Genomic DNA, 27,722 nt, shown 5'->3' with positions numbered 1-27,722 from the left:
CCATTCCCTGATAGTTATGAGGATTTTATTGACGAGCAGCAAAACCAGATACTTGCTTCAATTCTTTATCATATCGAAGACAACTATTTGCGTAAACTATTCTATTTGCTTCAAGATGAGGAGGTCACTCAGGATGACAAAGACTTCACATGTAAGATCATGAAGATGGATCCGAGGGACAGGCCAACGGCTGAACAACTCCTGGTAGATAAGTGGTTCGGGCTCCCTTGAGCTACGTCCTCAAGATGCAGCGCGGCTTCGAGCACTTGTGGTGTATACGACACAAAATGCCAGATCGATACGGTTCCTGATGAGACAGCGTACTTGTACAGTTTGTGCCATTTCTAGCCTGGAATGGGTCCAGACTGCCGCCTGCACCTGCACCCACGCGACACGGAGACGTCCAAGAAAGTCCGTGCTTTTTTGCGCAAGGCACCTGTACAGTACAAGTAAGGTACAAGTATGGAGTGAGTCTGTGCCCTCTCCCACGTTTTGGCAATCGGGTCGCGGGGGCTTAGGATATCCGTTCAAGCCGTCTGCTTTTGAGGGGTGATTACCGTACCTCCCTTGCCTTGTCTTGGTCGCCATTGATCGATAAGAGAGGTCGGATGATGGTTGTGATACTGCAGAGTATACTGTATCTATCGCGGATGGGACTCTCGAGTGTATATAATCAGCTCTGTCAAGGTGAGATAATGTTCGGTATGTGCCATTTCTAGCCGTCTACAAGTAAGCTCGCGGAGGTCGTAGTGTGGACTGTAGTCTCCGTACATGCACCCTTACGCCTTCTTTTTCTCTCTCTCTCTTCTCTCTCTTTCCATCCACCTTGTCTGTATCGTCTCGTGACTCGCTGTATCATACTGCAATCTGTTTGCATCTTCCTTCTACTCTGTATAGTACTGCTGCTTTTGCCTGAGCAGGAGTATACCTTAGCTTGCCGACCATCCACGCTCACCTGCGCGCCCCCGGCTTTGGCTGATCCTGGTCGTCATTGCGCACTACCCCAATCCTCCAATTGATAGACTTGCTCGAGCGACCTTCCTTGCCTGATGCACGCATCGAGGTGAATTCTGTGGTTTGTTTGTTTGCTTGCTCGCATAGGGAATGGCTCGTAAGGCGCGCCGCAGGATCAGCTATGTCCTTCCTCTAGACAACTCGGCCGGCGGACATCGCCTGGGAGTCAATGGGTTGGCCATAGACGAGCAATCATCTTCACTGTATGCTTCCATGCCTTCTGTCATGGCTCCATACATGTGCTTAATATGAAACAGATACTCGGGTGGTCGAGACGGTGCCATTTGCGCCTGGGACCTCAACTTCGATCTCAAAAACCCCCCACGGCTACACGACCAGACGAGAAAGCTCCTCCCCTGCCAACCACCACCTTCCGTCGTCAGGTCCAGGCCCACACACATTGGATCAACGACATCCTCCTGACTCAGCAGAACCAAGCGCTCGTCTCGGCTTCCTCAGACATCAGTGTCAAGTTATGGCGTCCCGCAGGCACCGACGCATTACCACCACAGACGATAGGTCTACATAACGATTACGTCAAAGTGTTGGCCTCGCCTGATCAGAACGCCGACTGGGTTGCGAGTGGTGGACTCGACCGCAAGATCAAATTCTGGGACATCAGCGGTGCGGGACAGAGACTCAGCATCGACGTCGGACTCGAGGAGGGAGCCAGCGGACTGGGAAGAGACAAGGGAAGCATCTATGCTCTGGCTGCCACAAACTCCATCATCGCCAGCGGAGGCCCCGAGAGTACGGTGCGCATCTGGGATCCCCGCACCGGCAAGCGTGTCACCAAGTTCGTCGGCCACACGGACAATGTGCGCGATATCCTCATCAGCCACGACGGCAGCACTGTCATGACTGCCAGCAGCGACGAGACGGTCAAGCTTTGGTCTGTCATTGCCGGCCGCTGTATGAATACTTTCACCATGCACGATGCGAGCGTCTGGTCTTTGTGGTCTGATCACCCGCAGCTTTCCGTCTTCTGGTCCTCGGACAAGAGCGGCCTGATCGCCAAAACCGACACGAGAGGCTGTGCAGAGCTGGAAGATGGTCTCAGTGTCGCCGTCGCTCAGGAGCATCAAGGTGTGCACAAGATCATTGCATCCGGCGATTTCCTGTGGACGGGCACAAGCAGACCCAGCATCAACAGATGGAGAGACGTAAACACGGATGGTGCAGAGGTCGAGTCGCCTGAAGGCGTGCTTCAGTCCCACAGGATGAGCACTCCGACCGCCAAGCCACGTCTGCCGAGTCCGCTGTACCATTCGTCTCCTCCGCAAAGTCCTATGAGGGAAAGACCCAGTGGTGGGAATAAGATTGCGTCCAAGCATATTTTGAGACTCAGCAACACTGTCTATGTCGCTCGTGCCCAACGTCCTCCGACGAGAGACAACGCGACGGAAGCAGAGGAAGAACCAGAGTCCGAGGTCATGGTGCCAGTCAGAAGCGCACCAGAATCACACGTCGAGGGCCAGAACGGTCTTATCCAGCACCACATGTTGAGCGATAGGAGGAGAGTCTTGACCCTCGACACAGCTGGTGAGGTCATGATGTGGGACATAATCAAGGTATGTTGTTCTCACTTCGAGCTGACACGAGGTGTTCGCTGATGTCACTAGTGCGCTCCTGTCAAATCATATGGCAAGCGACATATTGAAGATGTCGCGCCAGAAGTCAACACATTCGAAACGGTGCCTAATTGGTGCTCCATCGACACGCGGACGGGCTCTCTGACTATCACCCTGGAAGAAAATAATGCTTTCGATGCGGAGATGTATGCGGACGAATTAGATCCTAGTGAGCAAGCGGACTTTAAGGAAGACCAGCGAAGTAAGTCTGATTGTGTAGCTCTGAAGGAAACATGTTTACTGAAATATGTGTCTGCAGTCAATCTTGGTAAATGGGTACTCCGCTATCTTTTCGCAGGTCTGGTCGATGTAGAGGTCCTACGAGACCAGCAGATACGACGACATTTACTAGACAAAGCAACGATGCAGAAATTCGAAAGAGAAAACGCTCCGCCCAGTATTCAGCTACCAATGACCCAGACCAATGGTTTCCACGACACAACTGCGCCGTTGACTGCGACCACACTAAAGGCTGGCAGTAGTCATGGTAGTTCGTATACACCGGGTTTGTCCATTGGCGCAGCGACACCTGGCGGATTCTTTGGGTCCTCGCCAATCAAGAAGCGGGACAGTGACTCGGAAGATGGCGCACCTCTGTCGAAGACGACATCCCAGCAATCCCGCAAATCTGGCGATTCCAAAGACTACTTTTCCACCGCTACAACAGCGACAGCAGGGTTGACTTCGCCAACGGAGACTATCAAAGCGCCCGTCACGCCAGGCGAGGTGCCCGCCGAGGGTTCTGATGCAGCGACTGCATTGCCCGGAGAAACACCCTCCAAGTTCGGCCGCAAATTCAAGATGAACATGTCATTCGGTATGAAGAAGCTTGGCCGGACCACCACTAATGAAGCTGCAAAACCCGCCGTCATCGAGGATGCTTGCAAAGAGTCGGAAGCCGAGTCGGACACAAGGAGCGTCAAAACGGACAACTCCCGTGTCGTGGAAGAGAATTTCCTGGGATGCATTCAGAAGATCCGCTTTGGATATGAGGATGATCTCACCGCACAAGCACAGCGACAGAACGCAATGGAGTCGGCAGGTGGGGCACTCGGCGCCGCGAAAGATCTGGAACTTCCTTCTCAGGTCACGCCTTCTTCGCCTTCTGAGACGCCTGTTTTAAGACCTCCTCCTAATACTACAATTCTGATCCAAGAAGACAGTCCTGAGGCGGGCGGCGTCGCTGACCTGTGGGAAGGTAAAGTTGGCGTAACCGGCGAAGCAGCCCAGGTGGAGCTGTTGGAAAAGTACGCTCCCATGTGGTTGGGTGACGTTCTGTTGAAGAATCAAATACCGTACAAGGACGTGGTCAAGATAAGTTTTGTGCTTGAGCCTTTGGGCGGGGAGTTGCCTCCTGTCGCCACGGAAGGGTGAGTGTTATTCTTTTCTCTTTCCTCTACTCTTTTCCCTTTTCCTGCCAATTGGATCTCAAAGTGCTAGATGGCTAATATGAAGTGATGACAGAAACAACCGACTCAATGCCAATCGCATGCTCCGTGCTCGCAAAATCCTTACTTATGTTGCTGAGCGCATCGAGCCTGGGTATGAAGCACCCAGTAGCAATAATGCCCCGGCGGCAGCTGCAGCGACGGCAACGGCAGTACCCAGCAATGTCAACGCACCCGCTCAAGTGACTTCTCCAACCACGGCAATATCAGCGCCTATTGCCGTACCGTCAGCAGCAGCATCCCGACCATCAACGGCAACATCGCCCACTTTCTCCTCGAACAATCCATACGCCAGATTCGCATCTTTGTCGACCTCTGATAGTCAGCCAGCTCTGTCCTCGTCGTTCTCCACTCAGGAGACGAGATCGTCGTCGTCGTCGAATTACGATGATGATCGTGACGATGAGGATGACGACGAAGACAATCCATTCGCGCATCCCGACGACGATGTGGACGATGACCACCACCACCACTACCATTCTCCTCTTCTATCATCATCACAGCACCAAGAAGAAGAAGAAGAAGAAGAAGAAGAAGCAGCATCAACACCAGTACCCACACGAACCTTCGCACAACCATCAAGTCTACGCACAACAGCAATTCTCCCACCACCCATCATCACCAACCCAGCCAACAACGACCAAGCCTCGATCCTCCGACCCGAAGACTACCTAGAGCTCTACTGCAACCACCAAGCGATTCCGCCGAAAATGACGCTGGCCACGATCCGGTCTCACCTGTGGAAAGCCGGGGGCGACGTCGTGTTGAGCTATAAAGCGAATGGCAGGAAGAAGATTGTCACGTCTTCTGTTTCTAGTGGGAATAATGCTGGGCTTGTTAATGGTGGCAGTGGTGAGCTGGCCAGGGCTGATGAGAGTAGTGGGGCTACTACTGGAGGTGCTGGTGCAGGTACCGGAGAGTATGCGGGTAACGGCACCAGCAACGAAATCGGAAACGGAATTGGTAGTGGTGATTGAAGATGAAAGATCAAAGGTAAGAGTTGATGTAAGAGGTGGAATATTGGGTAGTAAGTAGGTAGAGAAATAGGCCCAAGTGCCAGGTAATTCATCTCTGATCTGCCATGCACATTGCACACGACAGAACACACACATGTAGATAAATGCGCGAAGAAGAAGATGATGATATCCAACAGACTGATCACCCAAGCAAGCCCTGCGCCAACGCCTCGAGATCCTCGAGCGTCTCGGGCTCGGCGTCTCGCTGCGCCAACCGCGTCTTCTTGCGCGCCTTGCCTTCCTCTTCGAACCATTTCTTCTGGCGTTTCGGGTCCTTGTCTTTTGCTTCCGAGTCCGAGTCTGCTGACGAAGGTCGTCTTCTAGACACCAGAGCTGGGACGCCGTCGTCGTCGTCGTCGTCGTCGTCGTCGTCGTCGTCTTCGTCTTCGTTGTCGTCAGAAGAAGAAGCGGCGTCAGCGATGAAGTTCGCGAGCGCGTCTTCCTCTTCTCCCTGTCCTGCTTCTTCAGCTTCTTCGTCATCAGACGCAAGCTCAGCAAGCCGATCCTTCTCCTTCCTCTTCTCCCTCTTGGCGCGCTTCTTCTCCCTCGCGACCTCCTTGTCCTCCTCGTCCAGCACCCGCACTCTCTCTCTTTCCTCCTCCAAGAACTTCTTACGCTGTTCCTCCGCGGAACCGAGTTTCTTGAAGTCTTCCTCGCGGATCAAGTGGTTGTCCGCCGGCAGGACTTGCCCGTCGTCGTCGAAGCGCGTGTGCACGCCTTTGTCCATGTGCTTGATCAGGTTCTTTTTCTTCTGCAGCAGGCGCGCGCGCCGGTTCGAGTCGACGAGGATCGGCGTGCTGCTGTTGGGTAGGAGGATGTATTTGGCGCCGGGCGGGGCCGCTTCGCCTGCTGGGCCGAGGAGGTTGGAGTCTGAGTCTGAGGCTTCGGAGGCGTCGTCGGAGGCGTGGTTCGTGCGCGAGTTGGGCACGTGTTTCTTGACGGCGAACATGTCGTCGTCCGAGGCCGTGGTGCCGTCTAGAGCGTTGATGCCGTCGCCGTTGTTCTCGTCTGCAATCATCTTGGCGTAGTGGTCTGCCAGCACGTCCTGGTTCTTGCGCTCGAACATCCTGTCGTATTTGGTGCGCACCTTGTCCTTTTCTTTCTCTTTCTTGTCGGTTTCGTTTTCCTCGTCGTCGTCGTCGTCCTCGGAGTCCTCGATCTTTTGTCGCGGGGCGTTTTTCCGCGCTTTTGCGTCGTCGCCTGCGATGAACTTGATCTTGGGCGCGCCGATCAGGCCCATGGCCGTGGCGAACTCTTCCAACGGCAACTCGGCGAGCTTGAAGATTTCCTTGTTTTTCTGGATGTGGATGCTCTTGACGTAACTGACGAACGCCTTTTGCGCCAAGTATCTGAGAGTGGGGTCTTTGAAGCACAAATGCTGCAGTTGGTTCTGGATGCTGGTCTGTTTGTTTGCGCGCACGCTTATTCGTTCGATCGGCACCTTTTTCGCCTCTAGGGCGGACAACATGCCTAGCTCTTCGCTGGGGTCGAGGAACACGACCGCCTTTCCTGCGCGTTCGTAGCGTGCCGTGCGTCCGACTCGGTGAATGTACGTGTCTGCGTCTTCGGGACAGTCGACCTGCACGACCCAGTCGACGGCGGGGAAGTCCAGACCTCGCGCCACGACGTCGGTGGCGAAGAGACAGGAGTTTTTGGCCTGAGAAAAGCGTTTGGTTATGTCCAGCCTCGCCGTCTGTTTCTGTCGACCGTGCAGGTGCAGTAGCGGAATACCGGGCTGCATGTGTCGGAACGACTCGTACACGAAGCGGACTTGCTTGCCCGAGGACAAAAAGACCAGGATCTTGGCCTTTTTCGTGGATTGCAGAAATGACCACAGAGTGTCGAGTTTCTGCGAGAGCGGGGTGACGATGTAGCTTTGCTGAAGGGTCTTGGGGGTGGCCGATGTGTCTGCGGTGTTGGTGGAGACGTACTCGGGGTCTTTGAGGGAAAGTCTGGCGAGATCCGAGACTCGTTTTGTCTGCGTGGCAGAGAACAAAAGCGTCTGTCTGTCGGCAGGCAGATACTCGACAATGGCGTCGACATCCTTCTGGAAACCCATGTCGAGAATTCGGTCAGCCTCGTCCAGCACCAGCATTTTGAGGTTGTCGACGTTGAACATGGCCGTCTGCGAGAGATGCTGGAGAATGCGGCCCGGGGTGCAGACAACAATGTTCATGCGCGCCAGAGCGTGCTGTTCCTCCTGCAGCGACTTTCCTCCGATGATCAGGCCCGCAGCAAACAAATGCCCCTTCCTGCCGATCTTGACGAGAACATCAAAGATCTGGATGGCCAACTCTCGGGTGGGAGAGATGATCATGGCGCCCAGGCCTGCGTCTGCTCCGATGCATTGTGCGCGGTAGAGATTCTCCAGCACAGGAACAAGAAACGCCAGGGTCTTGCCGGATCCGGTCTTTGCAGCTCCCAGAATGTCTGATCCTTTGAGGGCGAGCGGGATGGCCTGGGCCTGGATCGGCGTCAGGGTGGTGAAGTGGGCCGCCTTCAGTCCTTCTTTGGTGGGCGACGAGAGCGGGAGGTCGGTGAATGAGTCATAGCTGCCTTTGACATCCTGCAGAATGGATGATGTTAAATACTGATAGAATGACAAGCACAGGATGCTGATACCAAGAACATACCAGGTCTTGAACAGCCTGCTCTAGCTTTTCGGCGTCGACATCGTCACGCTTCCTCTTCTGCGCTCGATCTAATTTCTTGGTCTTTGTAGGCTTGGTCCGGCCTGTGATGTGAGGCGCCATGATTGCCTGCTACCAACAGTGCAAAGCGAAATGGTACAACAAAAAAAGTGGATGATGTTGATGATGATTTATTATTGATTGATTTTCTGATCGGAGGTAACTTTTTTCCCCGTCGGCGGTGACGCTCCGCTTTCCACTGTCACATGCGGCGGAAACACTTGGCGCCAAGTATACAGCTGCGGGCTCCGCCAATCGATAGGAAACCAAGCAATTGCTGTACCTTCCATTTGTACAACAGCATCTCGAGGTCCTGCTCACTTCCTGCTGTACTACTGTCTCCGTCTATTCTGCGCCCTCTTACACGCACACCCCTCGTCGCTGTCACATGCACCCAAGAATGGCAGACAGAGCAGACAAGTCCGACAAGGACATCGCCAAAGACATCGACGATGGCATGACGGAGAAGGAGCTCGATTCGCTGCTGTCCAAAGAGTCCAAGGAGTTCGACAAGGTTGCCCTTTCACCTTCTAGCCTGGAGGTTCCCATACTGACACACGCTCTCAGGACGCCGAGATCAACAGAATCATGCACGCCTTCCGCCTCGACGCATACGCCGTCCTAGACCTCCAGCCCGGTGTGCCCGACTCCGACATCAAGAAATGCTATCGCACCAAGTCCCTCCTCATCCATCCTGACAAAACCACAAACCCCGCCGCCCCCGATGCTTTCGATCGTCTCAAAAAGGCCCAGCTCAGCCTGCTCGACGAAAAGGAACGCGCCCGCCTCGACGAGTCCATCTCCGACGCTCGCATGCTTCTCATGCGCGAGCGTAAACTAGACAAGGACTCGCCTGAAGTCAAGGACCCAGACGACGACTTCAAGGCTGCCTGGCGCGAGTGGACCAAGAAGGTCTTGGTCGACGACGAGTTGCGCCGTCGCAAGCAGATCAAGGCTCAGATGCAGGAAGAGGGTCGCCAGCAGAAGAAAGAGGAAGAGGAGATTGCCGAACGCAAACGCAAAAGAGAGTACGAACAGAGCTGGGAGAAGACCCGAGACCAGAGAATCGGGAGCTGGAGAGACTTTCAGAAGGGAGCTCCCGGCAAAGCTTCCGATGGTGGCAAGAAAAAGAAGAAGATCAAGACGCTTGGATGAGGCCCGCTCTGCGAGTGGGTATCACACGCCCAAGCCAAGATCCGCCTCTCTCTCATGCTCGTCGTGCGACTATTAGGGAGCGTCTGCAGGAACTGCAGAAGTTGTTTCCAGCTACTAGGGGCGGGCTCCCTCCTTGAATCTCCAAGTCAGGGGCCCCTGCGTCCGATGTGTTCATGCGTCTCATCTGCCTCATCCAGAAGACCTACTGGGACCCGGATAGCATGAACAAATTTCCGTCAGTGCGCCACTCACACAGGATGCATCTTTATGCCGCTTCTACGCCGTATGTACGCCACATGCATTCTCAGGGTTATACCCATGCTTACTTGCATGAGAAAGAAGCAGCAACCCGAGCAAGCGCCCATATGCATTTTACTCGTTCATCTCCCGGCATCCTCACATGAGCTCCCTGGTATATATGATCTCCTGCAAGAAATCCAACTGCCGGGTCACCCGATGGTGCGGTCGAGCCATGGACAACTGCTACCACCATTGCTGTGCAATCTCGCCGTTCGGCAGGGGCAGTTGTCAACCATTGGATGCGCACCAATCACACATCCGCAGATTCATCTGTTTTCATTAATGACTATTTTCCGACTCTTGTTTGCTTGTCACTGGATCAGAGACGTCACGTCGTCATTCCTGACGCACAATGTGTGACGTATGCCCCATAATAGCCAATTTAACAACAGTTTCATACCCAGCTTTCCTTCTTGTACATGAGTCCGTACGACATGCCTCCGGAGAGCTCCCTTTTGATCTTGCCCAACACTTTCATATGACGACTACGGCTAGAGCCCCGTATATCCGAGCATCCCAGCGAGCTTCCGTTCGTCACCTTGCACATGCTTTTCTCACCGAGTTCATTGGGAGCCGCTTACTTGGCATTTCAGGGCCTGTACAAGTATCATTATCTCCGTAGCTCTGCACAAGCTTTCCTGCGAGGCTTGCTATGAATAACTTCCTTGACCCCATCACTTGTAGATCTTGGCTTCGCTCAGCTGGCATGGTATAGCATATCTAGCACAATACATGACACTGGCATCGTTGAAGTACAAGTTTCCTTTAGATGCGCAAGGCCAAAGTGTGTAGATCACTTCAGAAGGTCACCTACCCCTCATGCTCCCGTTCAACAATACAACCTGAATACATCGCTAAGATACGACCCTATATATAGAAGGAGCGTCATGCCAGGGCACCACAGTAAGCACAGAGGAACAGCCTATGTCGTGAACATCCTTGGCTTGAGTTTATACAGCCCCATGTGTAGGTTGAGGAACATAAACTTTCTCTCTCACTTTTTATCTTCCACAAAGTCTGAACAAGGCCACCACTTGATCATGTGCCGTGGCGTTGTGAGCGGCTGCCTTCTACGTGGAGTATTTGCTGCAGTCATAAAACCTGGTGGCGAGCGCCACTAACAACCCAGTATTGTTCACCAGCGAGAAACAAGGCGAGGAGATTCTGTGTCATAGATCGTCGGACCAACACCAGAAGAGTTGAGAGTCATGGTCGCATCTACCGCCTAAAAGACCCCGGCCCCTCTCTCATTAATGTCCCGTATCGCGAATAGGCCATCGTGCCTCGACGTTGTGTCTCTTGCCTTTTCACCGCTCGAGCCGTGCGGTGCCTGGTTGATCGCTACCTTGTTCAGAAATTCATCCTTCCCTGAGCCGTATGTAAGGCTGCGGACTCGCATGTACTTTGCATATGTACTCGATAGAGTGATGAAGTGAGAAAAATTACCTAGTATGGGTCTCTTACCATCGCGACCGGCCAAATCTTGCCCCGCATTTTGACCAACAAAGCCTTGTGTCAGCAGCTACATCACTGCTTACCTTACTTGGACGACCTCTGGGGACGAGCTTGCCTCGTGTTTTCTTATATCGACATGCTCGCTTTGTCGTCAATCGTGGCTCAGGAAGCCCTCAATGTTCGTATCACCATGGTGTAGACAGTCAGAATAAGACCCTCAGTGTCGAGACATGCATGAGTTTGCAGATCTGCGTCCGTTCTTGGTAAACGTGCTTCTTCACAATGCTTCGCTAGCCAAAGCTTTCGGACTTCTTGGGGATCCAGAATCAAGGTTAAGCACGCGACGTCTTCACCCACTTCATGCTGCTGTCATTCATCAACACAAAAGTCTTGAATTGTGGAGCAAGAGGTGGCCTTGCCGCTATACCATCAAAGTATGAATTGTCCTGATCGAACGGGACGGCGTCATGGAAGCATACAAGGATCAATCCCTGCCCTTCACGATGTTTTGCTGCAAGCTATGCATCTTACTTGACGTAAACTCCGCTATTGGTCGGTGACTTCCAACTCGGCCTGACCAATAGTTCTATATCCGGAAACAAAAGTACATCGTCATGATCAGAAAATCTCCGAAAAGGCTTGCCGCCTTGCAGCCTCGAGGTCAGAAAATGATACTTGTGGCAACAAGATTTGCTAACAGCACAATCATCACTGCATCATGCCAACGCCTGGCAAAGCTCTGCTTGGTCGAGTCTTTGCATGTGAAATGATCCATACAGAGATGATGTGCTGCCATTGATCTCGGACCCCACCTCTATCTACTCAACCCGGCGCCGCAGTGCCTCATGGTTGATCATCTGCTCGTGCACTATGGATCCTTCTCCCTCTCACAAGATCCACCTTAACCTTCTCGGCTCCGGCAGGAGCCCTTGTACCTCTTGACCTCGTACTATACTAGTGGCGTAAGAGTAAGCCAGTGCGCTGTATCCAGTATTCCTACAGCATCCTTGCGGTGCCCGATGAAGCCACCATATCTATCAATATCTTGCTAATTGTGGTCCAGTAGTGGCAGTAGCCTACGCTATATGATCTAATCGGGAAAGAGAAAACATGGATCGAAGGCCTCTAGAGGCTGACTGAACAGAACAAGTAGACATGTACCATATATCTCTTTCAGCCGGACTCCGTGCCTGACTCTTTGAGTGTATGTTGCTCATGCTGGTGCTGCTGCAGCTACCGGTCACGAATAACGTATATACATCTGTCGTGCTACCTGCTTGAGCATCTCACTTTCATTTTCATCCAGTCCCTCGCTCAGATCTGCACATCACCCGTCTGACATACTCCTTGTACCACGTGGGTACGTTGTGGGATTCACCATGTTCATTCGCTCTTCTTCATCTGTCCTGCCCTTGGCAGGACTGTTATTTGCATCTGTACGACATGGTCTTGCTCAGACATGTGTGTCTTACGGCATAGACTTTGTTGACGGAGGCTCATACTTTATCAACACGAATTCGACGGACGACTTTACGTGCGTGTCACAATTCTCCGGTATGTCGCCCTTGCTGTCTCGCTAGTAAGCCTAGACTTATTCTCATCTGCAGGTTGCAACAATGATGTGGCAAACATCATCTTGTCTGGACCAAATGACTTGGAGGTCTACTGTTCGGATGTCCCGTTACAGCCGGACTACACATCCGAGATGTCTACTTGCCCTCTAGAAAAGTCCGACATGACTTCGGGAGAATATGAAATGACCATCATCTCCAACAACGGCGATGGCGACCCGATTGCCTACCAGAGAGACTTTGAGATTACAGCTGGAGTGCAGCAAACGGTCACCGTAAGTTTTGTAACAACTTATTTTCCAGAATGATTGGCTGATGTCCCGAAGGCCACTCCTACACTCCAATACAACTACACTACTACCCCGACCGTGACGTCCACGTCATGGAGTATTCTGACCAGCACGGTCGTCCAGAACAACACTCTGACTGTGACTGTTCCCACCGCCACCAAGGTCAAGACTGGTATGAACCCAACAACCTCATTTATCGATCGAGTACTAACAGGTCCAAAGTTACTCCAAAGCCTACTGTCGTGACAAGCACAACCACCTTGACGAGAACATTCAAGACGTGAGTTTTCTATTCCTGTAAAGTGGTGTTACCTGTTACTGACAATTGGATTTCAGCTGGGTTCGCACCGCTATCATCGTGACTAGCACAACCACAGCGACTTGCACAGTTCCCCCAAGACCCAACTTCCCGGATCCAACCTGGCACAGAAAGCCTCGCATTCTCAATTCTCTACCTACCGGTCTCTCAAGCCCTCCCACTAAGCGCGAGGCCATGTTCGCGATCAGAGATGCTCTTCGCAAGGAGCGCAGAGAAGCCAGATCGCCCGATGAGCTCGAGAAGCGCGAGGTCGACAAGAGAAATCTCGCCAAGCGCAGTGCTGATGTTCCAACTGTCACCGTCACCGAGACCACCGCCACTTCCACGACCACTGTAAGTTTTACCGGGACATTCGAATTTTTCTTTTGCTGATGATCGTCAAACAGTCCACCATTACCGGCACCACATCGACGGTCCTCGACCTCGAGACTTCAAGCACGGTCGTCACTAGCACTTTGCCTCCATCGACTGTTTTCTCGGGCTACGCAGTCTCCACTACTACCGCTCCTCAGAAGACGTACGTCTTTCTATTCTATTCTTTTCTCCTCTTTGTCGCAGATATACTGACTACAAGACAGTTTCACCAAGCTCCAAGTGACAACATCCTACACCTGGACTGTTGGCACCATTACCGCGTCATTAACCAAGTGGTCGACTGTGACTCCTACCGCTTCCGTCACTGCTTGTAAGAGACAGGGTGGTCACTTTGGCGGTGGCTGGCACCCCTGGGGCTAAGTGAATAGAAAGAGGGGCTCAGCCTTCTTTTTGCTTTGTCCCTTTTCCCCTTTTGCTGTTTGTCTGTTTTATCTGTCTGTCTATACGTCTATAAGTCCGCGTATGTCTTTCTACGAGATTGAAACAGACCCAGCTAGTAAATCTGGTGGTCTGTTGTAATGTTTTCTACTTCTTGTTGCCTGCGGGGAAAGTGACTTCTCACGCTGGGTCAATCGATCGTGAGAGAGAGAGAGAGAGAGAGAGGCGCTATCTCCCTATACATATATTTTCAATAACTCTCATAATGTACAAGATGGACGACGAACGAAATCTCACCCAGGCATCCACAAGTAGTCTTCCATGCTTTTCGTTCTCCCTTACTCCATTTCATGCCCCAACATGATTTTGTATCATGACAGTGAGTATGTAACTCGCTTTTAACAAAACATATGTATTCACTTTGTTTCGTTTCCGATAAGGATATCGCATACGTGACGTGCCATTGTCTCAGCTCCCTAGACGTCTATGTCACCTTTAGAGAGCACTCCTGCTAACGGTGTGCGACAGCCATGTATTTATGACGGAACTGCATGGACCCAGTAGCAAACGTATCTCTACAACACTCTGACAAATTGAGAAACACTCACTGAGTCCATGTCAACTTTTATTTCTAATATCAAGCATAGCAGAAAGACTCGAGAGTACCACCCCTCGAAGTACGCTACCCAAAGCACAAAGACCATGTGGAACGTGGCATGAAGGCCAGGGTTGCCCTATTCTCATTCTCTTTCTCGGCTTTGTGTAGAACGATATATTACCACAAATTTGTAGAAATGATATCGAAATCCGATGTGGTCTAGTGGCTAGGATTTGCCGCTCTCAATGCCCAACAGCAACAAGATCCGGCAAGGCCGGGGTTCAATTCCCCGCATCGGAATATCGTTTTGCTTTTCCCCCTACCTATTCATCACCCTCTTTTTGTTCTTTTTGATTGGCCGATCATGGGCGTTCACTAGGAGGGATGTTGCGGTTGCTTTGTGTATCATATTACACAGGTGGATATGAGAAGCGAGGGTACAAAGGGAAGGGAAGCTCCACGCAGTGGCGCCGTCCGCGTAGGACTCCACTTACTCGCCCTCCCTGCCTGTGAAGTCCATGCATGCGCAGGAACATAATTACCTTGTGCAATACTCACGGCTGAAACGGGTAATGGACTCTGAGAACAGGATAGACATGGCGAGCAAGCAAGGGATGCAAGACGATGTATTCGACTAGTATAGTATGCAAGATCTGCTTGAGGTGTGGCCTCTGTCTGTCTTATGCTTGTTATGGGGTATGATCTGATATGGTATGGTAGATATGGTGTGACGTGTGCTGACGCGCGCTGACTCTTTGGTCTGGCTGTGTTGTTCACTTTGCTGCACTGCAGTTGCCGTGTCTTGCGTCGCTCTCCGCCTCGTAAATCACATGGCGGGTGAGGGCTAGGTAAGATAGATATGGTAGGGCAGGGTGAAGAGAGGACTGGTAGTGAGGCGGGTCTGCGTTGTTGTACATGCCCCAAGACGGGGATACACTTTCTGGCTGCTGATGATGATAGTGGTGGCGATTTACTTGTGTGTGATATGCTGGAATTGTATGTACGATATAGTCCTTTTCTTTCTCTTCGTGACATACCTTAGATATAGCGAATACATACATAGATAGATACATTGAAAAGCCATGAATTGTTTTCTTCTTCTTGGTCTCGTAGCCGATAATATCATCATGCTGCTTATCCTTATCCGAGCCCTCGACATTCTATTCACAGATATAAAAAACCCAAACTCCCTGCATGACCGTACAAACGGTCTAAACCAGAAACGCTGCCGTACTTCGTCATTACTTACCGGGTATTGTCAAAAAGAAAAGACCCAAAACCATCCTTGGGTCATTTTCATGACTGTTCCAAAAGGTTTCGTCATACATAAAAAAGTCAAGATGTCCCATTCGACTCCTTCTCCCTAAAAGTACCCAGCAATACTGTCAAGAAACAGATCGATATCCGCGTCTCCGTCATAAAGCCACTCAGACAGCGGCATCTCCTGCTGCATGCTGTCAATCGTCGCCTGCGCATCCGCATCCAACGGTGTAGCAGGCGCCTGCCTGCGTTGCACACTGAGCAGATTGAGCTCCGTCATCTTGCGCTGGAACGAAGCGTCCACAAGCAATTGTGCCGTACGCACCGCTTCGTTGCTCATGTGCGTTTGCAGTTTCTCGGAGATGTCCTCGAGCGTCTGCATCGCCTCTGCTAGCAGCAAAAGACTGTCGGGGGTGTTGATTGCCAGTAATATGCAGATGAAGTGGAAAGGCACGCCGAGCACGTCCCACCAGACATGGTTTTGCTCGGCGAGCGAGCGTGCCGCTTTCAGCGCTGTAATGGCCAGCGACGTCGTCTCTCCGATCTGGTCTTTGGTCGGTCCGTTGTCCTGCAGGCGAAGTCGTCGAAAGACGCAAAACCCCACGTTTGCCTCTAGCAAAGAAAGCACCGGCGGCTGTTGAGTATGCATCCCGAGTCCGGTCAATGCAGTCTGTAGACCCAGCATCTCCGGTGAGGTCAGACCCGACGCCACTTTGGCTAGCATGATCAAGCGATGCGTATAGTCATTGGCGACCCAAGCCGGCTCCGTGCAGCTGATGTCGTTGATGACGACTGCCGTTCGGCCGTACTCGCACGAAAACAAGCGGTTCAAGGACCACGCGACCCAGAACGTCCTTCGTCGCGTGTCTTTTTCCTTGGGGCTGATCGAGGAAATGGTACTGCTGCGCGAAGCCATCAGTAGTGTGTCCAGCTCTCGGTGAAGACCCACCGCTTCAGCTATATGCATCGTTGTGCAGCTGGACACCCATGATGAGTGCGGCCGTGTCGTCGAACGCAGGTACAGTGACCGGAGGATCCAGGCGGAAACGTGGTCGTACGATGCAGCGTGCATCGAGCTGACATTGTCCAAGATGTTCTTGGCGTGCTGCACCAGTTGTATTTCTGCTCTTGAGCAGTTTGGCCCCGCGAAGAGGGAAGCCAGCGCGCAGACGCCACTTACGACAGCATCAAATCCAGTAGACTGGGCGTGTCCGTTCCAATGTAAGATGCATCGCTGCTTGAACAGATCTCGATCGATAAATCCAAATACTGAATGGACGACCTCGAAGTAGATGGCGGTAAGACTCTGAAGTTCGCTCCAGGCAAGTATGCTGGCTGCGCCGACACCAAGCGGTACCGTCTGTTCTGGTCTGGTGCCCGCATTCCAGGCATAGGAATGCATCTTCAGCATGTCCTTTGCACCTAGATCTCTCGCCAGGTTCTTAGGAAAGACAATGGCGGAGCTGGCACTCACGAACCGCGACTTGGCTGGTTCATGTACGCCTTCTTCAGCCAATTTGGACGAGGGCACTCCACGAAACTCAACTTCTTCTTTGGGCGTTTCGAAATTGAGTAATTTTGGTTTTTTATTTCCTGTTCTTCACCATAGTGTCAGATGACGGTAGGCAACTGTTCGTCATTCGGTGGTTCATAGTACATCGTCGGTATTTGCATCCGTGGTGAAGCCTTCGCATCGTGGACGAGATATCGACATTCATAGCCATATCCTACGCACGTCGCGCATGGCTCCTCACCATCACATTTCCTCTTCCGCTGATGGCACGGCTGACACGCCCGGCGAGATCGCTGTCGGGCGTACCCATCCTTATTCATATCGTAGTGTACTACAAGTACAGGGTCCACAAGTCGTTAGGTGCTTGAATCGTGTACCGAGCGGCGATGTCCAGAAGATATCGCACCCGCTTCTTTCTTCCTTTCTTCAGCGATTCGGTAGCACGGGTATGCATGAGGCAAAATATGTGCCGCTACTCATGTCGATCAGTATGGGCCTTCAAATGTTGTTATACCCTTTCAAGTGCGACAATCGGTGTAGCTTGGCCTCTCGTGGAACCCAAGAGATGCCTCGACAGCGTCCGCTAATAGCGGAACGGATCAAGGCGGATATGGTTAACGCCGTGAGAGCTAAGAAATTAAAGCCGCCAGTGTTCAATATAGAGTAGACTGCTTTCATGATTACAGCTGATGGGCGATGCACGCCTACGACTGATGCGGAGGGGATCTCGGGCTCAGGCGTTAAGCAAGGGAGCATGACCAAGATCGAGATCTGTTGTCAATCCCCCACCACCGACTAAAACTCACCATCCTAAGCCCTTTTAGGGGCCTTCCATGTTATCCTCTACCAATTCCATGCATGCGATCGTAGATGGTCTACACCGATCGATAGTTTGTCAAGGGCACAGACCTGGGTCTATACTACATTCGAGAAGTTTGGCGCTTGTCATACCATAGCGACAGCGTTTGTGGCTGTACTTATCTGTCGCTTTTCCCCTCGCTGTGAGATAGTAGGAATCCAAAATGCCCAAATATCGGATACTGAAATCGAGGGATAACGTGGCCGAGACCAATCAACAGAGCTTACCCGCTCTCTCTGGTCCACAACACTTGTCGTTTTATGTGACGAGAGCTAGTTAAATCGTACCAAAGTCATGGGACCAGAATTGCCAACGATTATCACGCCTGCTGCGTCGCACTCAACCACTTGCCGCTTGGGACACTCAGCACTCCGCTTGGTTCGGAACACTTCAAACCTACGCACAGCAACAGTGATGGCAATGGATCCGGCCTTGGAAGGATGCGTATCGCGTCTGCCTGCGTGGAGCCTGAATTGAAATCTAATTCTGGCTGTAGCGGACCGCTGCGGGCCAATATGGGATGCATCTCGTATGGCACCGTCTCATACATACCCTACGTCTGAAAGACACTCGACATGAAAACATCGAGATATGTCTACACAAACACAATCACTAAAGTCATCTGCAGGATTAGCTACCAAGCCAAGTACTGAAAGCTAAGCGAGTTCGAATATGCCGGATGCCCAAGCCGTGGCTTTGCGGAGATATTCATAAGCTCGAGCATAGCGTCGTCATATCTCGCACAAGACGCTGTCGTTTCCAGAGGATCGGTAGACCAACGCGAGGAGTTGTGATCAGCGCACTCGTTTGTATCCGTATATGGTGGCGACGCTGTGAGACTCGGAGTGGTCACCGACAACGACCATCCCATCTCTCGCTGCGAGGTCTCGCTTTAAACTACGATACTAGCAAGAACCCAAAGTCGACCTCGCAGGTCATGACGCTCTGGGCAATGAAGTCATGGCGGTGTGAAAGACGAGTCTTGCTATTTACTCTGATATGCTTGCTTTCCGATGATGCCAGCGTGAAGAAAACCTCATCATCTACTGCTGACGCTGAGGCCCGGGAACATCTATCCCACTGCTCCGGAGCGACCCACTAAGGAGAAGATGACAACGACCCATCAAGTACAAGCAGTTTTAATCAAAAGCTGTGCCATGATCTGGAGAAGCGGGGTCTGAGTCGGTCCGAGCAGGGTGTGACGAATGACTACCTTACAAATTGATGGAAGATACATGTGCAAAACACAGATCAATCAATCTAGGTGGCCATATTCATGAGCTGTGATATTCCATGTTACGGCCTAGGCGATATCCGCGCTTCTGTTTGCGAAGAACGACGTACGAGCGCGGTTGTGACGTACATGCTTATCGCACCTCTTCGGTGTGCTCATCGCTTTGGAAATGTAGGCTTTCAGCCTCCTCTAATTACTAATTTGTTTGAGCTCGTTTGAGACGAGGAGGTGAAGCAACCGATTGAGTCTCAACTGGCAAGTCAGACGTAGTATATGTTGACAAGCTGCCGGGATCACAATAATGCTAGAGTCGTTGCCTCATCTGTGATAACAAGCCTTCTGCAGAGCCTGGCACTTGTCACAGGGTGACACGACAGAGTCACCAGTTGGCATAATCGCATGCTCCTGTCTGAAGCCTCTACGATGCAAGCGTACCGGAACTCCGGACAATCAGGCTAAATTCCCAGTAGTAGTTTCCGTAGTAGTTCCCTCTCTTGGCTTCGCATCACCGCGCTGTAGATCGCACTATGGCTACAATAAGGATGCAGCGGAAAGCCATATGATTGATCCACTGAGATTTCATGTGTACTGCATTGGGAAGAGAGTCTGCTGATCATTATCATGCCTGATATGGGGGTATCTTGACAAAGATCTTAGCCTAAATTTGTTTCGCATGCACTCAAGTGGAGTGGGCGCCCCATATATTGTAATTGTACTGCACGTCAAAATCTGGAAGATCCATAGATTCAACGTTAAGTCCATCGATAACGGACTGGATTGTATCCGGATGGATACCTCTCAAATCACCGTCATCGTTCATCATCCATGACCAAATCATGTCCTGCTCTCCTTGATCTTGATCTTGTGGCTGTTCTTGAGCGATGGAGTCGTTGACTCGGGGCACATCGTCAGTCTGTTCTCCGCGCTGTGCCTCCCTCTCCTGAAGCTTGGCATGGAGGTCGAGCAACTCCTGCAGATCAGCCTTCAATGAGTCCGCTGAGACGATTTCCCTTGTGATGAACTCGTCCAAGTAGCTGAAAACCCGCTGAAGATCCCACAAGAGGTCTGTTGCTGGAGTTATGATATCGACCAGGATTAGGACAAATGCAGCCGAGAAGATGGCGTCAAGATCGTATGGTAAGAACATGTCTGGGATATATCAGCAAATAGTCCGAGCGAGGCGGAAGGAAAAGCCTCGCACCTGATAGATTCTGCGACTTCAGCGCAAAGATGATCTTCAAGACGTTGAAAGCAGACTCTACGCACATGCGAAGTAAAGCGTTGATGGTATCTGGAAGCTGCAGTGGCCGGCTTGAGTTAAGCTTCAGACTAAGAAGGGAATACAAGACCGGTCGGACAGCTAAGATGATACACTGATGTGAGAGTAAATGTAGTGTCGCAGCCACCCTGGAGAGAGTATCGACAGGACGTTGTGTTTCTATTGGCAATCTTTCAGCCAACATCTGCGAAGTCTCCGCTAAATTCGCAAGGATCACCTGAACACCCTGTATGAATTTGCCACGACCTTGATTCTTCGTACCATAGATTACTATAACACAGGATGAGCTAATGCTATGACACTTGAAGCTTGCTATCAGTACTTACTATCTAGTATACCACCAAGGAGTGAGGATATTTTGACATGCATAGCGAGGGCAAAATCGCTTTCGCTTACCCCATCTAGCAATGGCTCGGGAAGAAAAACGTCTTCGTCGTGGATGCCGGACGGCGAGCCCATCAAAGCACAAGCTCTTCTGTCGATGATGTAGACAGTCCACCAGAGCTTATACCGATGTTGTGATGCAATAACGCCAACAGATTCTGCTTCTGAACCTCTGTTCAAGCCGTGTGCGATCGCTATACGCAAAGCTTGACCAATCTAAGTCCTTGGTCAGTCGTAGTCCTGCTCAAGCTTTGATGCTGAATACTTCGGACTTACGTAGCCGTAAGCTTCTTGTCCAGCGTCAATTGCTTGCATAAACAAAGTGAGCAGACATAGTATCTCAATCGAGAGCACCGGGTCCTCGTATAGCCTATGGGTGTCTGGTAATGCATCAAGAGCGCGGAGAAAGTATGTTGTACCTGCTGGGCCGCACTTGAAATGTTCACGAGCGAGGATAGCTCGGCCAAGGGCAAAAACCAGTAGCATTTGGATATGCCACAGCCCAGGTTCTTCGGGCTGTTTCGAAGCAACGCTCCCATAATAGGCTCTGAGTCGCCTCAAGAAGGCAGCCTTGTCGTAGAGATCATACAATGGTCCAGCATAGAAAGTCACGGTACTTGTCAGGTACTCAGCAAAGTCAAGAGGTGGTAAGTCAATATCGTCAAGCCGGAGATTCAAAGCAGGCCATTTGATCGAGTAGGTCATGTCATCTCTGACCAATGTGGCATCACGCGGTCCGACAATCTTATCCGACGACTGAATCATGTTTCTTACTCGTCGGCTAAATGACAACGTAGAACTATGACCTAGATACCCTGACTGCGTCAGAATGTGATCGAGTTCGTGAGATACACATCTTACTATGTTGCCCATTGCCACGGACTCGTACTTGTGGGATTGAGTCGACGAGGGTATTTGTGAGACCGTGATCCTAGAATCGGTATATATCAATAAGGAGATCCTCCGAGGATATTGAGAGACGTACCGCGTCTCCGCCTTCAGTAGTAGTACGTGCAGGAGGTTGACCCTGTCGCTCCAGACCCGAATGTAACGAGCTGCGCGCAGGCGAATGTGTCATAAGGCTGCCCCTTACCGCGTTGTACGAGATCGATTGTACAGGACTTCTTAGTGAAGATGAAAAGGATGGGGAGGCGTCATCGGGTGCTGGTGATGTGTATGGCACCGCAGATGCATCTGGAGCTCCAGATCCCGAGCCCCCAACATTACTTCGGAGACTATCAATGAAGCTGGCTGTATTCAGTAATAGTTTTCATCTGGCCCACAAGGTGGATGTCTTACCCTTGCGTGACTACAACTCTTTTCTCTTTCTCCTCGAAAATGCAAGGAACATCCCTGGCTACACATTTTTCGCACGGATGCCGTCCTGTGCACTTGATCTTACGCGTTCGACATCGCACGCATCTACGAAGACACTAATGAGCCGAGCTCCATGCTCCCATTGACAGGTTGTGGCTTTGCATACGCGTTGGGAGCCTTCCTTTTTCCAATACGGGATGACGACTGCGATGCTGCGGCGCTGGGTGCCGAATTCATACTTTTTCCGTCGAGTAGCAACTCGGCTAGGCACTTTACATGATTCTAGTGGTGTTAGACTGGACATGCAGTGAAGATCTTAATCAATTATTGTCAAGTAAAGGCATGTATCGCTACCAAGATTATCGCATGTCGCCTTCACTACCAAGCGAGGGAGGTACAGTATGTTGAAGTGGTGGCTGTCACGCACAGACCTTTCATGGCTTTTAAACAATTCTCTGCACGTCTACCTTAAGGTAAGGTAGCTCGTGCCTTACAGCATATCCGACCACTACCATATACGCATCAATTGGAAGATCGATCCTGAGATCTTAGGCAAGTATGAGAATATGGACGTATTCTACAAGGAACGTGGGACTTTCCGCCGTTGCACGAGTGGTCGATGTAAGCAGCTGTATTGCCACGGTCGTGATATGCTTATCAGAATCTGGGTCTGTAAACCGCTACCGTCGTCTTCGACTTGCGAATCGGACACATGCTCGACATCGCACCGTTAAAGCTGCTTTAACTCTGTGACCGATCCATACATGGGCACCTCGCTCACTTATGCTTGGAATGGCCCTCGGAACAGAATCACTTACCGTAGCCTCCTGCGCGGGACCGCTTGCCGCGACGTTTGTTGCTCATCTCACCACATGACCGCCCGACAACAAAGCATTTGTCAACCCATCAACCACCAAATGCCTCATTAAAATACGATATCGCTGATATACTGTACGTATCTGCTTCGACTAATTATGACTGTTGTGGGTTTGTCGGCGTCTTCATCTCAGTGAGGGATCTTAGACGGGTCGAGCTTCCGTCCCTGCACTTCCGTCGAACAGATAGCGAGATCGGATGTCGTGAAATACAGGTAAAACGGGATTATGGACGGGATTGGTAGCGGGAAGTACTTTCCGTCCCATTCGAAAGCCGCAGCCAACTCCACACTCTTCTTATCGACCCGGTTTGCGTCGGCTCAACCCCACCAACCTGGTCATGACCATGCCTTCTAACTAGCATACCATACAGTATTTAGAAACAAGGCAAGTGCATTGTAGACACTCCGATCTCCTCTCTCTTCAATTCCATCACTGTCATTCGGCACCATCTCAGAAACATCCTACACCAATCCTATAAGAATTACACAAATCTCAGAGAAGTAACGACCAGCACAATGGAAGTTATCAGGTGCGGAACGAAGAAGCGCATAATCTCCTCGTCATCATGCCTTAGCCCTCGCACACCTCTGGTTCACTCTAGCCAAAGGAAAAGTACACAGCAGCGAAGAAACAAAATCACCCGCCGGAGTCTCTCATCTGACAGTGCGAGCGAACTACTTGCCAACGACCAATCCCAAGTTACTGTACCGTCTGGACACCTACCACCGCTATCAATCATGCCAGCACCAATTCTTCTCCGATCTTTGATGATCACGCAGATTCTCGCATCACCACGTCTACTAAGCGCGTGCATGCCACTTATGAAGATCATGTCATCTTCCAAATCATTTATGTTGAACCCTGATCGCAACCCGCTATTGCACACTCTGATGCGGAAGTTCCTCTATGATCACTTCTGTGCGGGGGAGAATGGAAAGGAAGTAGAGCAGGCAGTATCTCAAATGCGAGCACTGGGGTACAAGGGTGTGATCTTAGGTTATGCGAAGGAGGTTGAGCCGAGCTTATTGGCAGAGGCTGCGAATGGGTCGTCTACGATTGATCCAATCATCGAGGACTGGAGAGTAGGAAATATGAGAACGCTGGAAATGATCAGCGACTCTGACTTCCTTGCCATCAAGTAAGTAGTATTTTCTCACGTGGAGCTCGATCTGATCACTAACGCAATGCTCGACAGATTCACTGGTGCAGGCCCAGCAGTGATTGAGGCCCTCAAGTCAGGCGCCCCGATGCCCGAACAAATGGCTGCAGCAATGAAGGAGATCTGCGATGCCGCCGCAGCTCGCGATACGCGTCTTTGGATCGATGCTGAAAACCAGAAGTACCAAGCCACTATCGACGCGTGGACGGTAGAGCTCATGCGTACCTACAACAGCCGTACTGACGGCAAGGTACCCATCTACAACACGTACCAAACCTACCTCAAGCACACTCCCACTGTCATCCTTGAACACCTGAAGCTGGCCTCCAAGGAAGGCTGGGGACTAGGCCTCAAGCTAGTCAGAGGCGCCTACATCGCCTCCGAGCCCAGACACTTGATCCACGACACGAAGGAAGACACAGACGCCGCATTTGACGCCTGCACCGACGCTCTCCTCGCGCAAAGATTTCCAAGCTTTGACTCCGCAGAGACCGGCGCTCCCTTCCCTCCCGTCGAACTCTTCCTCGCCACCCACAACGAAGATTCCGTCAAGAAAGCATGCCAAACCCAGCATCGACGAGTCCTTGCTTCCCAACCCCTCACTCACCTCGGCTACGGTCAACTACAAGGAATGGCCGACGACATCAGCTGCGAGCTCCTTCAGATGTGCCGCGACGACCCCACTTGCTCTACGGAGCGCAAGGTCGCCATGCAGGAATCTCTACGCAATGCTCTCAAGCCCAACGCTTTCAAGTACTCGTCCTGGGGAACAGTGCAGGAGTGCATGCAGTACCTTTTGCGTAGAGCAGTTGAAAACCAGGGCGCGATCGGCAGGACAAAGCAGTGGGCCGCTGCGTTCAGAGGCGAGCTTTGGAGGAGGATGACTACTCTTGGGCGATGAGCGTCGAGCATGAGTGAAGACTGAAGTGACTTCTTGCATTCAGCAGGAAGTCGTGCTTTTGAGATGGATGGGATGGATGGATGCCTGATGATTTTTGTTATTTTGCATTATTCTGCATTACCGAAGCGTGCTCTGGGAGATACCTTGTAGCTTTGAGATTCCGCAGATACCAAATATGAATTAACGGTCACACTATGAAACCCGTTCCTCCCGATTTCGTAAGCTGACAAGCTATCATGTGGTTGAAAGAAAGCCATGACGCAGCTGAGATTAATTTCGAAGATGACTTGGAGAAAATGGGGAGTAATATACCTGGCACCGCCATGAGTAACCACGTGGAAGAGCAGAAGAATTATGGAATATGGCCTTTCGTGGATATCTTACTCTAGCTAGGTAGTGCACCGACTCTTATTCCATCCATTTTTCGCCTGCCCACCTACCACGACCCTTGGACTCGAACAGTCAAGACTGTGTGCTTCACTGATCACTATACCTCCCACCAACAGATATCCGCCGCAAGTACCAAAAGAAAGGAGAGGATGACCAAAAAACAAGAAACTGGAAGATAATTATGTGGCAAATATGCAAGAAAGTCGCTGATCTCTTATTCCCCCTGTGCTTGAGCAGGTATGTTTTTTTATGTCCTTAGCTTCGAGCGGAAGCCTGCTTCATTGCCCACTTACGTCTGCCTTACGTACTGTTCAAACTCTACAGCAATCAAGGCAGCTATATTGGCTTAAAAACTTATGACACAGCATCGACAAATTCCTCATCAACACCCTCAACGGAGTCCTGTCTAAGGACTGGTGGAGACTGGAGTGACGCCTTCATGCTGCTCATATCGTCGAGTGCACCATATGCTGGCGTGGCCGAGGCCGGGGCTGGGGCAGCCGCTTGAGCGCCTTCCTTGCTAGCCTGTGCTGGCACGGATGCGGTAGCAGTCTGTCCAGGTACGATGGGGGCGATGGCCATGATTTGCCTCGCAAGCTCTTCTGGCGTATTGCCGTTGCTGTTTGTAAATCAGTATACAACCTTTCGGAAAGAAGTGGAGAGGCAGTGTCTTACATGTCGGCATTGATGACCCAGTCTAAGTTCTCCTCATCGCCGTCTCCAATACCACCTGTACCAGTACCAGACTTGCGGAACAATTTAGGCGACCAATTCTCTTCACCTCCCATCTCTGCTGCTTCCTTTCTTTGACGGTCTTCGATGAGTGATTTCTCATCAGTAGCCACACGCTGATCGGCCTTCTTGACCGCCTCGGTGACCTTATACCACAGCTTCTGCGACTCACGCTCCGACTGCTCGGACAGAGGACGGGAGTCAATCACGGAAGGCTTTGCATGTGTAGCGTCGAAGAGAAGAGTCTTCTTGCCGGTCTAATTGTGTGTGTCAGCATAGCTTGGGAAAATTCCGAAACAAGGCGCCATCACCAACCTTGAGATCTTTGATGAACATCTCGCCAGTCCAGAAACCGCTGAGTTCGAACAGCGCTTTTCCCGACTTGTCTTTGATGTTGCCACCAATTGCGTTGTATGTACCGCCCATCCAACCCTTGACCTTGAACTCAATGTTTGCTTCCAGACCAGTCTCTGGACAGCGAACGACTGCATGGTCGCCGAGCTCATACTTCATCTTACCGAAGAGAATGCCCCTGGCGTACATGTTTGGCTGGGTGATGAAATATCTCTCGTTGTGGTTTTGGAAGCGCATTATTGCGATGCCCTCCATAAAACTACCCACAGAGTTCCCGAGAAATTTGCTGCGAGGCTTGAGAGTGCCATCGATGCGAATCTGGTGCTCAGGAGCCATGAAAAAATAGCTTGACTTTGGTGGATGGTGAGATGTCTGTTCGGAGATGTAGTAGCCGCGAGTGCCATCTTGGTAGTCCCAGTAGCCAGTGAAGGTCTCGCCGAGAATTGGGTTTAGTGGTTTCTTGACACCCCTAAAACACGCTATGAGCCGCCATAGCCTTATGGTCACGAGGAACAATGTACAACTTACGGAGGCCTGATATGCCATCCACTCAGGTAGAATTTGGTGACGGCGACGAATCTTTCCAAGGGATCTTGGATGTGAGGGAGCGGTAGAAGCGTGTCCGGGTGTGACATGAAGCTGGTTTCGGATCATAAGCATCGCATTGCATCCTCTACAGCATCCACTGCTTTTCCAGTTCGATCGAGTATGCTTTTTGCTTACTTTGTGATTCTCTCTAACATAGAGCGGGGCTCGAGAATGAAAGTCGGGAGAGTGACACGACTGAGATCTGCGCCAGGCCGCAGCTGGCTGATGATATGTGAAAGGACTATTCACCCATATCGTCAGTCACCTCCGAGATTCAACTCGTCTTGTCAGACTCATGTTGCAGTCAAAGGACATACCATTACCCTGGTCGGCATCGACCACGGTCTCATCGTCGGCGTTTGTATCACTCGGGCGCTCCACGTCGGTGGAGGCTCTACTGCTGTTGCCTGCCCAAGAAAGTCGCTTTAGCATGGTCGCTTCAATCTCGACACACTTTTCATGCGTGACGGCTGCAATTTCCTGCACAAGGCTGCTTCTGCGGCGTAGGACGTACTGGTGACTGAGTGCCTTCTATGGCTGTGATGTCCGAGCACCATTTTGTCCCAAGTCAGCCTGACAAGAAAATAGCCAAGAAAGCAGTACACTCAGAGCGGATGGCCGGATTGAGTGTATA

General features: G+C 51.3%; 8 protein-coding genes across 13 annotated transcripts; 4 read left to right on the top strand and 4 right to left on the bottom strand.

Annotated features, from left to right (window-relative positions):
* Positions 1–1,262: 1,262 nt before the first annotated feature.
* On the top strand, positions 1,263–5,070 carry AAFC00_007074 (uncharacterized protein; the record flags this gene model as incomplete). Its single annotated transcript, XM_069348650.1, has 4 exons — positions 1,263–2,585; positions 2,637–2,847; positions 2,905–4,015; positions 4,110–5,070. The coding sequence occupies 4 exons, from the start codon at positions 1,263–1,265 to the stop codon at positions 5,068–5,070; spliced, it is 3,606 nt and encodes a 1,201-aa protein (XP_069200004.1).
* A 181-nt stretch (positions 5,071–5,251) lies between these two features.
* AAFC00_007073 (uncharacterized protein) lies at positions 5,252–7,862 on the bottom strand (the record flags this gene model as incomplete). The annotated part of the gene is made up of 2 exons (XM_069347130.1): positions 5,252–7,675; positions 7,743–7,862. 2 exons carry the CDS (start codon positions 7,860–7,862, stop codon positions 5,252–5,254), a joined length of 2,544 nt encoding a protein of 847 aa, XP_069200003.1.
* Positions 7,863–8,199: 337 nt separating this feature from the next.
* AAFC00_007072 (uncharacterized protein) lies at positions 8,200–8,954 on the top strand (the record flags this gene model as incomplete). Of its 2 annotated transcripts, none has more annotated exons than XM_069347129.1 (2): positions 8,200–8,313; positions 8,367–8,954. In XM_069347129.1, the coding sequence occupies 2 exons, from the start codon at positions 8,200–8,202 to the stop codon at positions 8,952–8,954; spliced, it is 702 nt and encodes a 233-aa protein (XP_069200002.1). The 2 variants fall into 2 exon arrangements, with proteins under 2 accessions (XP_069200002.1, XP_069200001.1); XM_069348387.1 differs by having other exon boundaries at positions 8,257–8,313.
* A 3,134-nt stretch (positions 8,955–12,088) lies between these two features.
* AAFC00_007071 (uncharacterized protein) lies at positions 12,089–13,624 on the top strand (the record flags this gene model as incomplete). The annotated part of the gene is made up of 7 exons (XM_069347128.1): positions 12,089–12,263; positions 12,317–12,555; positions 12,607–12,742; positions 12,793–12,850; positions 12,907–13,222; positions 13,276–13,406; positions 13,468–13,624. The coding sequence occupies 7 exons, from the start codon at positions 12,089–12,091 to the stop codon at positions 13,622–13,624; spliced, it is 1,212 nt and encodes a 403-aa protein (XP_069200000.1).
* Positions 13,625–15,603: 1,979 nt separating this feature from the next.
* Positions 15,604–17,174, bottom strand: AAFC00_007070 (uncharacterized protein; the record flags this gene model as incomplete). Its single annotated transcript, XM_069347127.1, has 2 exons — positions 15,604–17,098; positions 17,158–17,174. The coding sequence occupies 2 exons, from the start codon at positions 17,172–17,174 to the stop codon at positions 15,604–15,606; spliced, it is 1,512 nt and encodes a 503-aa protein (XP_069199999.1).
* A 2,611-nt stretch (positions 17,175–19,785) lies between these two features.
* On the bottom strand, positions 19,786–22,323 carry AAFC00_007069 (uncharacterized protein; the record flags this gene model as incomplete). 3 transcript variants are annotated; one of them, XM_069347125.1, is made up of 8 exons in its annotated part: positions 19,786–20,255; positions 20,308–20,655; positions 20,712–20,985; positions 21,046–21,584; positions 21,631–21,700; positions 21,755–22,016; positions 22,069–22,191; positions 22,253–22,323. In XM_069347125.1, the coding sequence occupies 8 exons, from the start codon at positions 22,321–22,323 to the stop codon at positions 19,786–19,788; spliced, it is 2,157 nt and encodes a 718-aa protein (XP_069199996.1). The 3 variants fall into 3 exon arrangements, with proteins under 3 accessions (XP_069199996.1, XP_069199997.1, XP_069199998.1); XM_069347854.1 differs by having other exon boundaries at positions 21,046–21,575; XM_069347126.1 differs by lacking the exons at positions 22,069–22,191; positions 22,253–22,323 and having other exon boundaries at positions 21,755–21,847.
* Positions 22,324–23,479: 1,156 nt separating this feature from the next.
* On the top strand, positions 23,480–25,024 carry AAFC00_007068 (uncharacterized protein; the record flags this gene model as incomplete). Of its 3 annotated transcripts, none has more annotated exons than XM_069347124.1 (2): positions 23,480–24,102; positions 24,160–25,024. In XM_069347124.1, 2 exons carry the CDS (start codon positions 23,480–23,482, stop codon positions 25,022–25,024), a joined length of 1,488 nt encoding a protein of 495 aa, XP_069199995.1. The 3 variants fall into 3 exon arrangements, with proteins under 3 accessions (XP_069199995.1, XP_069199993.1, XP_069199994.1); XM_069347123.1 differs by having other exon boundaries at positions 23,702–24,102; XM_069348386.1 differs by having other exon boundaries at positions 23,795–24,102.
* Positions 25,025–25,768: 744 nt separating this feature from the next.
* AAFC00_007067 (uncharacterized protein) lies at positions 25,769–27,520 on the bottom strand (the record flags this gene model as incomplete). Its single annotated transcript, XM_069347122.1, has 6 exons — positions 25,769–26,033; positions 26,090–26,403; positions 26,462–26,969; positions 27,029–27,139; positions 27,224–27,329; positions 27,406–27,520. 6 exons carry the CDS (start codon positions 27,518–27,520, stop codon positions 25,769–25,771), a joined length of 1,419 nt encoding a protein of 472 aa, XP_069199992.1.
* Between the last annotated feature and the right edge of the window lie 202 nt (positions 27,521–27,722).

This window comes from Neodothiora populina (genome assembly GCF_041146345.1).
Source record: "Neodothiora populina strain CPC 39397 chromosome Unknown canker_contig_8, whole genome shotgun sequence".
Lineage (NCBI taxonomy): Eukaryota > Fungi > Ascomycota > Dothideomycetes > Dothideales > Dothioraceae > Neodothiora > Neodothiora populina.
The sequence above is the reverse complement of the archived record's forward strand: the minus strand, read 5'-3'. Positions and strand labels throughout refer to the sequence as shown.